Raw genomic sequence first — 13,658 nt, forward strand, 5'->3', positions numbered from 1 at the left:
ATTTGCTGGTTTGTTCTGTTCAACAGGATCAGTGTTAATGTGTTAATGTTTTATTAACAGTTCAGTTTACTAAATGGTAACTGAACTTTTCCTTACCCCAACCATTGTTTACAGTATTTGACGTTTTTACTCTGTAGTATTACTATAATTTGATACATTTTGATTTATCGGTCACTACTTGTGTATGTTAACAAATAAATACAAATGAATTATATTTCCTAAAATTATATTATAGTTCCTAAAAATGTAGGTCGCGGCATAATGACCATGTTAAAATTCAATTCAATTCAATTCAATTCAGCTTTATTTGTATAGCACTTTTACAATGTAGATTGTGTCAAAGCAGCTTCACATAAATGGTCATAGTAACTGGATCAGGGTAGTTTAGTTTTTTAGTGTTTAAGTTCAGTTCAGTTTAGCTCAGTTCAGTGTGGTTTGAAATCATTACTGAGAGTCTAAACATTGAAGAGCAAATTCATCGATAAGTAGCTTTTCGGATCCTGAACCATGCAAGCCAGTGGCGACAGTGGAGAGGGAAAAAAACTTCACCAATAAGAGAGTAAAAAAAAAAACCTTGAGAGAACCAGACTCAGTTCGGCACGACCATTTTAATTTCTCCACTGGCCAAAATGTGGGTCTCATGGCCAAACCAATTGAGAACCACTGATGTAGACCATTTCAATGTGGTCATGTCATTGCCCAATGGACATTCCCTGTTTGTTTCCAAACCATTCCATAACTATAACTAGAGACAAATAATCATAACTTAACATTAAAACAGCTAGCATAACATTATTTATTAATATTTTGCATTCTTAGAAGCTATGGAAATTAAAAATATAAAACTGAAAATACATTAAGACCATTGTTATTATTTATATCCTTCAAAATAGTTTATATCTTGGGGATGAAATGATAGGAATAAATGGATCTTGTTGTGAACTTCATTGACTTTCATTATAAATATTTCACCACAAAGTGTTAGCCGTATAAATATGATCAATTAGCATATTTTTGTGTGCTCATATTCAGCTTTACAAGCATCATATTCAAATCCATCAGGTGATCACAGTAAAGCACACCACATACTTCAGTTTAACTTGTCATGTTTGATTTAGCTTGAAGTATAATGGGGCTTTTAAGGGATAGTTCACTCAAAAATGAAAATTCACTCTATTTACTCACCCTCCACCTGTTCCAAACTTGTTCTGTTAAGCAAAAGAATATATTTTGAGTGATGTTGGAAACCTGACATTTGCAGTTTCTTTGCTCTCTACAGTTTATGTCACTAGCAAATTAGATTTATGTAAAAAACTGAAAAGTCAACGTAAAAGCATTTATTAATCTTCGTTATTAATATTATATTATTCTCCACAATAATTAAAGTCAAAAATCCAGAAGTCATCATTGTTTTATTAAATGAAGATAATAAATAATACAGTTATGTTGCATTTTAAATGAACTTTAGCATACAACTATAATACTATTTCTCACAGTTGACTATTAACTTTTACTAATACGACTATTGTGAAGTGTTACTATAGTATTCGTCATCCTTTGGCAATTGAATTTGTTTGAAACATTTGTTCATTCTGAATATATATATAAAACAAAGCAATACACTAAGTATTTTTTAAAACTATTCGTGTTAAAGTTACCTTCATAAAACCATGATAAAAGCTTTAGAAATGAATTGCAACATAACAAAATTGGTACCAGCAGAAGCCTAAACTTGATGGTGATTAAATAGTAAAACAGTATTCATCAAAACTAAGATATAAAATATACAGGGTAGGTTTATAAGGGTTATATTTAATATTTTTAATACCACACCAAATGAAATTTAGAACCAGTTGTATAGTATATATATTTTTAATAATACAGAGTTAGAAAAAAACACACACAACAACAACTAATTAATTATCATCCTTCTTTATTAAATCTAGAAAAAGTTAAAAACTTGTAAACAGCTGACTAATAATAGCTAATACTAATAATTGGGATGCACCGGTCAGGCCAGTCATACAAAAAATTGGTCAGTTGATTGATTCATCTCTAGTTTTATTTATTTATTTATTTATTTATTTATTTATTTATTTATTTGCTAATGTACAGGTTGAAGCAGTTGTCAACAGCTGTTATAGTGTAAAATTTTATTAAAAAAAACACATTTATATATGGTGATTAAATAGTAAATATATTTACTAGTATATATATATATATATATATATAAATATATATATATTTATATTATAGATAAATAGAACAAAAACTAAAACTGTTCCGTTCTATCGATTTTGAAAACCTTTGAAACACAAATTTAAGATATTTTAAGACTAATTATATCCTTATACTATAGAATTCAAGACTTCTTAAGGATTCACAGGCACCCTGAGTATAAGTGAACTATCCCTCGAAAAGCAAACAGTGACATAAAACAGAAAGCATCAGAAATCAACCAAAGGTTTAATCTGAAAGTTATATTGTTTTAGAAAGGTTTAAACCATGTACTGCCAGCTAAACCATCTGAACACCAGCTTGGCCTAGCTAACCAGCTTAGACTAGAGTTTTCCAGCCCAAACCTTCCAGTTTATGTTACATCAACTAAACATCCCCCTTATTCTTGGAGAGCAGGCCGTCTCTGTCTGTAACTGCTGTGAAGAGCTTGTTATGTTGATTGGTGCCTGTATTGTTCCAGGGAGAATCTGTCAGTTTGCGGTCCTCGCTGGTGGCTGCGCTGCATCCTGCTCAACATCCTGCTCTTCCTCCTGCTCTTCTTTCTCACAACCCCTGCGATCATCGTAAACACCATGGACAAGTTCAACGTCACTCGGCCGGTCGAAAGCTTAAGGGTCAGTGACCATCAAAGCCCTTTTTTTTATAACCATTTGGCTGTATTACGCCACATTAGAACGTAAAACAAAACAGGACCTGCTTTTTGGTTGTTGTTTTGGGAAGTTGAATGTTTTGGATTTGATCTTTTACTGTCTTCTGCTGTCTAGAACCCAGTAATTACGCAGTTCTTCCCCACTCTGCTCCTGTGGGCCTTTTCCATCCTCCTGCCCTTCATTGTGTACTATTCGTCTTTCTTTGAGTACCACTGGACCAGGTATGATGCCGTTTCCACTGCCTGACTTTAAACTCTTCTAGTCTGTGTATAAAAATGAGAGAACTGCATCAGGGAGGTCTTTCTGCTTCATTATAACAAAATTATTGTTTTAACTTTTTACAAGGTGTAGTGTTTTTAAATCTGTCTGTCTATCTATCTATCTATCTATCTATCTATCTATCTATCTATCTATCTATCTATCTATCTATCTATCTATCCATCCATCCATCAGTCCATCCATCCATCCATCCATCCATCCATCCATCCATCCATCCATCCATCCATCCATCCATCCATCCATCCATCTATATATATATATATATATATATATATATATATATATATATATATATATATATATATATATATATATATATATAATTTATCTATCTATCTATCTATCTGTCTACCCTGTAAAACCTAATCATTTCAGAGGACTCAAATTTTGTAGATTACCGAATAAAATGTAAGTATGTGTAATAATTTTTACAATTGTAAAACTTTATGTCTCCTTGACTAGTAAGTTTTAAGGTATCTTTACTCATATTCTATTACATTAATACTGAAATCTTTTGATCTTTAATACTAAATTAGTTTGATTTAATTATGTTTATCTTCAACTAATACATTTTATTTTACACAACTTAATCTACTCAAAAGATCAAACATTAACAGATTCCAAATAATTGAAAGATTTCAAAGAAATTTCTCCAAAAAATAGACTGAAATGAATTTATCTTTATTTATTGTTGTAATGAGTGCTGGTGACAACAGGGGTTGGATCCAAGTGCAGCTTTTATTAATCATTAGGTAATATTATTATATGTAATGCTTAATACAGGGAAACTTGTGTGTGTAGTCCATGTAATCAGTAATGACGAGCTTCAGCTGTGTGTGTGGTTAATCAAGAGGGGACCTGGAACTGGTGTGTGACTGCAGAGCATAATGGGACATATAGTTCAGTTTGTGTGTACAGTGCCCTCTAGCATGTCTGATGGGCACTTAACTTGGTGGCCTTGACAAATATCATAAATATTTTTAAAAACAATGTGGACAAATAGCAAAACACCATGGATTACCTGCAAAAGCCAGTCTCCTGCTCAAAATCCTTAGTTCATCTATCAAAACTAAATTTCTGTATTAATGAACAGGTCTGTGCTGTCAGAAATACGAGCACTTTTCATTTACTTAGTCATGTTGTCAATACTATAGGGTACTCTGGAGGGCTGTTCTGGTGTAAACGAGAAACAAAAAACAAAATTCCTTTTTGTTTGTTTTGCTGTTTGTACTGTAATTTTTTGACAGATCATGTCAGTGTGATACAGATAAGAAAAGACAGCATTGTTTAGCACAAAGAAAAACAAAAATAGAAATGTGACCATAGGACAACCTCCTTTTAGACCTTCGTTAGAAAAAGTCAAGATTCACCTGGGAGAAATTGATCAATTGTAAACAGATTTAGAAATAAAGTTGAATGGAAATGTTGAGTTTGAATGTATTGTATTTAACAGGAACAATGCTCATTAATAAACAGTAAAACTGTAAATAAGCCAGAGTTAGCCAGAAGGGCTAATTTTCATCTGTGGCCCCCTGCCAGATTTTAAAAGGCAACCTAAAATCAAAAAAACACATCATCACACATACAAAAACAGTAAAGTTACATATGACAAACGGATAAAAACATGTGATAAGAATTACTTAAAATGTTAGACAAAAAAATTACACATGATTACAAACTTGATTTGCTTTTAGCCATTTCTTTAACTTGTATTTGAAAGTTGAATAATTTGTAACACCCCTTAAGTCAATCATAAGTGTGTTCCAAAAATGACAGGCTCTAACTGAGAAGACTGATCGTGCAAAAGTTGTACATCTAAACTGCACAGCACAGTCTCCCCTGGGAACAGATCGTGCTGCTTGACCATTATTGTTCTTGTGTGTCACAAACTCACATAATGGAGATGGAGCATATCCATTTAAAATTTTAAAAATCATACAGGCATCAGCCAAATATTTCACATTATCAAAGCTCAATAAATAATGTATAGAAAAATGCATTATGACAGAATATTATAACAACTTGTTCAGTCACTTTTGCATGTGAAGACTTATGCCATGAACAATAGATTAAATGTTGTGGGGAGACTCTCAACAGAGACCAAAATAATACATTTTCACATCAATGTGACCAATGTGACATAAGCAGATAATGTAGCAAACATCAGAGAATTGTACATAATCATTTGCATGGATGTACAAAAGCATTTGCAACTTTTTCAAAGGAATGAGAAACTGCTTTTCTGATGTGCACATGTAACACCAAGATCTGAAGATTGAACAGGGAATTTTGAGAATTTCAATTCGGATCTGAGACATGGATCAAAGTGACTGAGAACTGTAAGTGTAATCAGATTAAATGACCAAAAAAAGAGTAATCCAATAAAATTCAGTAAACCACAAATGGTTATTATTTAAAACAAATACACAAAAAGCAACTCAGACTGAAGTTTAGCCCCCTTCCTGATAACATCCCAGCATTCCTCTGACTTGCACACTTATCAACACATACTTTGAAGATAATGAAAATTCTGTCAAGTTAGAACTGCATTTATTTACTCAGCTAAACATACAGTAAATTAAGATAATATTAAAGACAACATGAAGAATATGGCCTCTTTTATATTCTAAAATATAAATACCTACAATCACCATAAAGAGAGAGTTCACCAAAAAATTTTAATCTTGTCATCAACTCCTCACCCTTTACTTGTTCCAAAAACGTTTGAGTTTTGTTCTTCTGTTGAACCCAAAAGAAGATATTTTGAAGAATGTTGAAAAGCAGCAGCCATTTGCGTCCATAGTATTTTATACATAGTTTTGTTTCTACTATGGAAGTCAATGTCTGCATGTTTTATACATTCTTCAGAGTATCTCCTTTTGTTTTTAAAAGAAGAAAGACATTTGTAAAAGTTTAAAACCACTTGAACGAGTAAATGATGAGGTCTTTTTTCATTTTTGGGGTGCAAATATCTCGTTAATATAGCCAAAAATACAATTAAAACTTATTTCAAGTGAAATCCACTGCATAAACACGTTCATATATCAGCGCACAAACATATTGCATAACTGCAGAACATCCCCCAACCCAGACTCCCACCCACCGATGCACAACACGTTCACATGATGTCCCTCATCCTGCCTCTCCAAGCTTGTTGTCATAGTGATCATAACAAGGGAATATAATCATATGCACACTGGCGGCATCTTTCACACAGTCATATTATGGTTCGTGCGGATCAAACCCTCTGCATTGTGCAGCTGCTCTACCTGCAGCACTTGACTGAAACACTTTAATCATTATTATGCAAGTCAACCTAAAATCCAATTTGGAGTGTTTACTTCCTTTATTTGCATTTTAGGAAATTAATTACATTCAGGAAGAACTGGGATTGAGAAAAACTCCATCAGTATATAGTATAAGAACTGGTGTGGAAATGCATGATATATACAGTATATAGTATGGAAAGTAATTGATTCAATAGGTTTATGATAACATGTTTAAAAAAAGAAATCTATTTAAGAACCACAGTGAATCCCCATATGTGTTAATTTATTGTGATTTTAAATCTTTTTACTTTGCCACTATTCCTAAAATTACCCATTTGTCATCATTTGTAATATAACAATTTGTATTAAATGTACATTATATAGTAAATTTAATATGATCACTTTGTATTTTGTTTATTTAATTTATTTTATTTTGTCCTACTTTATCTGAAGGTGCAATTCTCTATTAGAAAACCAAGATTTTTACTTTACTAAACTTGCTGCTTATTAATAGGTTGTTGTTAGGTTTAGGGGTATGATTAGGGATGTAGAATAAGATGATACTTTATAAGCATTAATAACCAGCCAAAATCTTATTAATAGACAGGTAACAAGCCATTAGCTCATGGTGGGAATTAATACTTCAAGTCTTAAAAATTACTTTTTGTATATTTGAATAGGCATGTTGCTTTATTTATAGATATGAATGTATACATATTCACATAAATATGCATATACAATATGTTTTACTAAATGACAAATACAATGGAACATTAATTTACCCATATTTTGACAGTTTATTTTCAAATAATTTTGGTCTATTTAAAATTCTCTTGAAACATGTATTTGTTGTGTTATTTATTATTTAATAAATGTATTTTAATTGGTACACTGTGAAAAGAAAATCCATAAAATTCACAATAAAAATAACTGCAGCTGTGGTTGCCAGAATTTAACTGTTAAAAAATATGGTACATTTATACACCAGTGTTTTGAAACACTATACACAACTTAAGTTAAGAATATACAAAGTGAAGTGTCATGCAGGGAATTATGGAAAAGTCAATTTACGCTTATTATATAGTTATACACCATATATATTAAAGAAACTTACTGTTAAACAGGTCACAACCATTTTTTTTTTTTACGGTGTAGACAGAAGAGGGGCTAATGATTCTGACTTCAACTATATATATATATATATATATATATATATATATATATATATATATATATATATATATATATATATATATATATATATATATATATATTGGTGTATTTAAGTATTTAGGTGTAATAATATACAACAAAAAATCCTGAAAAGTATCATGAAAAGATCACATTGATAGTTTGTGTAATATAGGCTATAGCAGAGAAATTATTATTATTATTTTATCTTTTGCAGCATCAAAGATTATTTCTACTTTTCTTAATTTCTGTAATTAAGTGTGTTTTACAGTATTGTAGGTCTGTTTGGTACAGTATGTGAGTTTTTCTGTGAAACCGAAGACTAAAATCTGCTCAAAGTTAGTTGGAAAAATCTTGAAAATCTTTCTTATCACAAGAACCTCACCAGGCTGCCAAAGAACATTGTTCAGTCTAAACTTTGATTTAAAAGTTCCAGGATTTATTCAATTGAAAGATCAAAACATTAATTTGGACATCAGGCTGTCTTAGAACTAAAAAAGGTTCATGTAAATATGAAAATGTGAATCTTTTACATAAATCTATTTTTTGAATCTATATATGTGAATTATGTCTTGTCTGTTTGTATATATATATATATATATATATATATATATATATATATATATATATATATATATACAATCAGATCTAATTTAACAAAGTTATATCAATCAATCAGTTAATCAATTAATCAATCAATCAATCAATCAGTTCAGTTGTAATCAGTATTTTTTTATGTGTGTCTCCTTCAGGTCCGGTGAGAATCAGGTCACCATGCACAAATGCTTTTTACTGCTTGTCTTCATGGTAATCATTCTACCATCACTGGGTCTGTCCAGGTAAACATCCTGTATTCTAAAATGAAATCATTATATGCTGTAATAAAACATCAGTAAAAGCATCTTATTTTTTCGCATTTTAAAACGTATATCTTTGTTAGTTTTGTGAAAGATATAAGTTTGTCTCAGAAAAACAAAATCTTTATATACAATACTAGATGTGAGTCAATAATAAATAAGGATGTCCTACTTATGCAGACCCCCTTAGTCTTTAAATAAGCCTTTTAAAGCATACCATAATTATTAATGAAACATTTAAAGGTGTATTTTTGGATGTTTAAACAGTTAAAGGTGCATTTTTCTAATAATTTCCTAATGATTGTTACTTTTATAAGTTGCTCACATTTACTGAACAGTGAATGAACTGTTAACAAACATGAACAAGCATTAAACTGTTGTGTTCTTGTTAATTAACAGTAGCAAAAGATTATTAAACTCTGTAAAATACATTGCTAATAAGTAGTTTATGTCAAATAACTACTGAGATGTTTTTGTGAAGAAGTGTTATCTGCACAGTATTATATGTTTCATGTCTTCTTTTCTGCTCCCCAGCTTGAATTTGTTCTTCAGGTGGCTTTTTGACGTCCGCTTTTTAGATGAAACAGATGTAAAGTTTCAGTAAGTTCTTAAATTATAGCTCTTGGTTCGTTTATTTATAAATGGTTATTAACATTGCTTTTTTTAATCTCATCAGGTGTGTGTTTTTGCCTGATAACGGGGCGTTTTTTGTGAATTATGTGATCACGTCCAGTCTGATCGGGACAGCGATGGAGCTTCTGCGTATTCCTGCTCTGCTGGTGTACTCTCTCCGCCTTTGTTTTGCCAAATCTAAAGCCGAGTGCATCCATGTTAAAATAGTGAGTGAGTCCGTACAGTGAGTTGTGTCTCTTCTGTTCACCATTGCTGAAACTATTGAATCAAAAATACCGTAAAAACAGATATAATGAAAATGATTACAATTTAAAATAATCATACTAATTTCTGTGTTAGCAAAGCTGGATTTTCACCTGCTACTTATCCAGTCTTAAAGAAAGACTTTTTAAAAATAGACTCATTTTATAACTGCTTAGAGTTAAACAGTTGAGTTTTACCATGTTTTAAATCATTTAGCCAATCTCTAGGTCTGATGGAAGCACTTTTAGCTTAGCTTAGAAAATATCATGAATTGGACTAGTGTAAATCAAAAAACTGCTTGAATAATTTTCCTATTTAAAGCTGAACACTTTTGTGCTAAGAGCGTCTGAAAATGAAAAGTTGTCATCTTGTATGATTATATAGCTACGAACTATGCTTTCATTCTGCCATAATTAGCAAGAATCAATGATATTGTGCTCTTACTTGGTTAAATAGCTGCGGACAATTTTCAGGCATTGTGAGATGCTCTAATTCTATTCAATGATTTATGCTAAGCTAAGCTAAAAGCACACTGAGATGCACCAGACCACAAGATCTATTGGGGATGCAACAATACATTTAGCCCACGGTTTAATACATACCTCGTTTTTTTAACACTGTTTTCGGTTCGGTTCTCATGGCTTAACACATTTTTTTTTTATTCTATAGGCAAAAGGAACTGTAGGTTAAGGAGAAAAAATAATAATAACGATTTATTGCAGTACTCATTTTTTTTTACTTAAAAGCCAAGAAAAGTACACTAGTTCCTAGTGTATTGTATATATAAAAATAAAAATCTGAAATCTCACAGCTGCTGGTAGCCTGTACAAACTGGGGAACACATAAAATCCTACATTTTGAAAATAAACATGCATGTGAAGTTAATAAAGATAAATTGGCCATTTCAAATAAACCTATTTGCACTTAAGGAAACATAAATAAACCATCTTAATTATCTTAGTGCTGAAAAAAATGTGAGACTGTAATAAGTAAACACGGATCGAGTGCTTTTATAAGATGACAAAAGCCTGCATCTCCAATCACCGAAAACGGCTGCAAATCTTAAACAATAAACACTCGCACTGCCTGTGTTATTTTTATGTGTCTTTCGGAACCAGTTGGGTTTGTTAGCTGGAATGATTCAGCGAGGGATTGTTGCTATTTGGACTTTATTACCTTCTCTGCTATCCTGCCTTCAGACAGTGATATTACTGGGTGATGGCACTGCAGATGTGCAGTTATGGTTATACATGTAAAACAATGCTTGCACACAGTTATTTTTTGTTCACCGTTTTTTCTTTTGTTGGCATTATACTTACCGGCAAAACCGAAATGTCTTCACACCGCAGATTTGAAAGACGCTGTCGCTTCCTTGTACTGTTGCCTCAGCCTCACTTCACTGCCGCTTGCCATATTAAAGTGTGGAATGATGGTGACGCACCCACTAACTTTAGAGCATAATGATAGGATATTTACTCGCGGGGAGGAGTTTCCTCATCTCAGCTCATAGACTTACAGGCACACACACACACAGTCAATTTGGGGCGATATAAAACGCACATAAATTATTTAAATGCAAAACCAAGAAAACCGCAATTCACAAGTGTGTATTAAACCGTGAATGTCATACTAGCGGTTCAATATTATATTGAGAGTCATGGCCTCCCTAATACACAACAGTTTTGTCTGGTTCTTAAACCTGATTGGCTGACAGTCGTGAGATATTTTGCCAGCAACAGCACACAAAGGCCTCTTCACCTTTGTGTATTACTCCGCCCACATACAAGCAGAGGATGCTCTACAGTTTGACAAATATTCCTGCTGTTAGGCAACATAATGTAATTTTGAGGCTATTTTAGTCAAGAATGTAGTTGTTTAAATATCAACTATGCAGTTTATTTATAAGGATAGTGCCTATTTTAAAATATTTATCATTTCTGAGAGACCGTGCGTCGGTGTCCATTAGTCAAAGATGGTTGACGTTGTCTAGCCACAAGATGGTGCCAGGACCGCATAACAAGTCCTTGCTTAGAAGGTTAAAACTGTGTGTTTTCTTGTTTCTTGCGCACGAAACAGAAGCGTTGGGGTTTTTAGGGTGGACCGAATAGAGTCAATAAGAAGCTGCAAATAAGAAGCTCGATTCAGCCTCGTTCGTCCTTATCACAACAGCAGTCTGGTAGTGATTGCGCTGCTTTTTTCTGGGTTAATTATTGTGATATTGTAATGGTCGCTTAATGTTTGATATGCATTGTGTATAAATGTTATGTCCTCTTTAAGAGGACTTCATCTGTGGTTGTTTTACTTTTGAGATGTAAGCACACATGTATAGGAGCTCAGTTCAGTTCTGGCATGCTCTGAGGAGGAGTGTGTTATGGTCGCTCTACCGCTGTATCATTCTTTTATTTGAATAATGTAACATTTTATTTTGCAACAGATGTCTTTTTCTTTTCCTTTTGCCTATTTATTTTCGCTGACTGGCATGTATGTTATCGACAGTACTTGGGAGAAATGCATTAAGGCCAATAGGAAGACCGAAATAGTTTGTCTCCTTTTTTTTTCATTCCTTAAAGTCTTCGGGTAAATGCTGAGTTCCCCTTCGGTTGGGGAACTTCAGTGCCATGAATGGGAGGATTCGTATCAGAAGCCGCTTATCTGGAGAGTATTGAACGGGCCAATGAATGAAATTAATTGGCAGCGTAAGCTTGCGCAGGTGTGCGACATCTGCAATCATCTCAGCATATAAGCACACCTGAAGCCAGCAGACGCCATCCTTTTCGCTTCAGATCCTTTCTGAGTGAGTCGATGAGGGTTCCTCTTGCTGATCAGCACTTCAGAGCGAACGAGTGTGTCTCCCGGTCCAGAGTGGGTCTTCGCGGTGGCAGACGGTCGAGCTGGGTTACTCCCTTGCCTGCGGTTCTTTGGGTCCGGTCCTCCAGAGCGGTGCGTATAGTTGCAACTTTCCTAAAAGAGCAACACAGTCGTGCAGCACGTCCTTTTCAGGATGGCGCTCCGACTGTGCGTTTCTGGATGCGGGGGTTTCCTGTCTCCGGATGATGGACACGATCACTGCATTGCATGTTTGGGGGTCCAGCATGTTAATGCGGTGCTCGCGGGCGGTTCATGTCGTCATTGCGATGCCATGACCGTTGCACAGCTAAGATCGCGGCTAACTTTCGCAAGAGAGCGAGCCACCCCAGTTGCCTCCTGTTCTAAAAAAGCAGCGGGCGCTCGGGCAGATCTGAGGGTTTCAGCGGGAGCTAATCCGCCGCCCACGGGCTCGCGGACCTCTCGCTCCTCACGGCGCTCCATCCAAGCTTCGGGTGGTGAGAGTGATCCGTCTAACCAGATGGTAGCTCTCACACTCGCTGACACCGGAGATCAGATGTCCTCCGCGGCATCGGAGGGTGGGCTTTCACTGTCCGACGAAGATCCGGACCCGCTCGCCCCCTCCGGGCAGGTGAGCGCTGTCAAATCGGATCCTGAAGCGGACATGTTAGCCGTGCTTTCCCGGGCTGCTTCGGCCGTGGGGTTGGAGATGGTTTATCCCCCAGCTCCGCGGCCGGACCGACTAGATGGGTGCTACATAGAGGACCAGAAGGCGAAGCCTTCGAAGCCTCTCGTCCCCTTCTTCCCGGAAGTGCACAGTAGGCTCACGCAGTCCTGGAGGGCACCTTTCTCTGCCCGTGCTGCGAGTGCCTCCGCCCTCACCGCCCTTGACGGCGGAGCTGCCAGGGGGTATGAGGCGATCCCGTCAGTGGAGCGCGCTATCGCGGTCAATCTTTGTCCGCGCGGCGCCTCTACGTGGCGGGGTTTGCCCCGCCTCCCGTCCAAAGCCTGTAGGTTGTCTGCCTCCCTCGGAGCCAGAGCTTATAAGGCTGCGGGCCAGGCTGCTTCTGCTTTGCACGCGATGGCCACCTACCAGCGCTACCAAGCGCAGGCGCTGGCCGAGCTGCACGAGGGCGGGTCCAACCCAAGCTTATTACATGAGCTGCGCACCGCGACCGACTATGCTCTTCGGACTACTAAGTCCGCCGCGTGTGCGCTGGGGAGGACGATGTCCACACTTGTGGTTCAGGAACGCCACCTCTGGCTAAACCTGGCCGATATGCGCGACGTTGACAAAGTTCGCTTTCTTGACTCGCCCATATCCCAGGCTGGCCTGTTCGGCGACACCGTCGGTGAATTCACCCAGGAATTCAAGGCGGTGAAAGAGCAGTCGGATGCGATGGGCAATGTCATCTATCGGCGTGGCCGTAAGCCCACTCCGCCCGCCGAGCCATCCACCTCCGCTGTTCCTC

General features: G+C 35.8%; 1 protein-coding gene across 2 annotated transcripts in view; it reads left to right on the forward strand.

Annotated features, from left to right (window-relative positions):
- tmem63c (transmembrane protein 63C) overlaps positions 1–13,658 on the forward strand; it is a 143,198-nt gene that overhangs the window by 95,455 nt on the left and 34,085 nt on the right. For both annotated transcript variants that reach the window (XM_087288322.1, NM_001159836.1), the window contains 5 exon segments: positions 2,699–2,852; positions 3,003–3,109; positions 8,380–8,466; positions 9,019–9,084; positions 9,161–9,323. In XM_087288322.1, the coding sequence (XP_087144448.1) occupies positions 2,699–2,852; positions 3,003–3,109; positions 8,380–8,466; positions 9,019–9,084; positions 9,161–9,323 (577 nt within the window).

The sequence above is a fragment of the Danio rerio genome, chromosome 17 (assembly GCF_052040795.2).
Source record: "Danio rerio strain M-AB ecotype USA chromosome 17, GRCz13ab, whole genome shotgun sequence".
Classification (NCBI taxonomy): domain Eukaryota; kingdom Metazoa; phylum Chordata; class Actinopteri; order Cypriniformes; family Danionidae; genus Danio; species Danio rerio.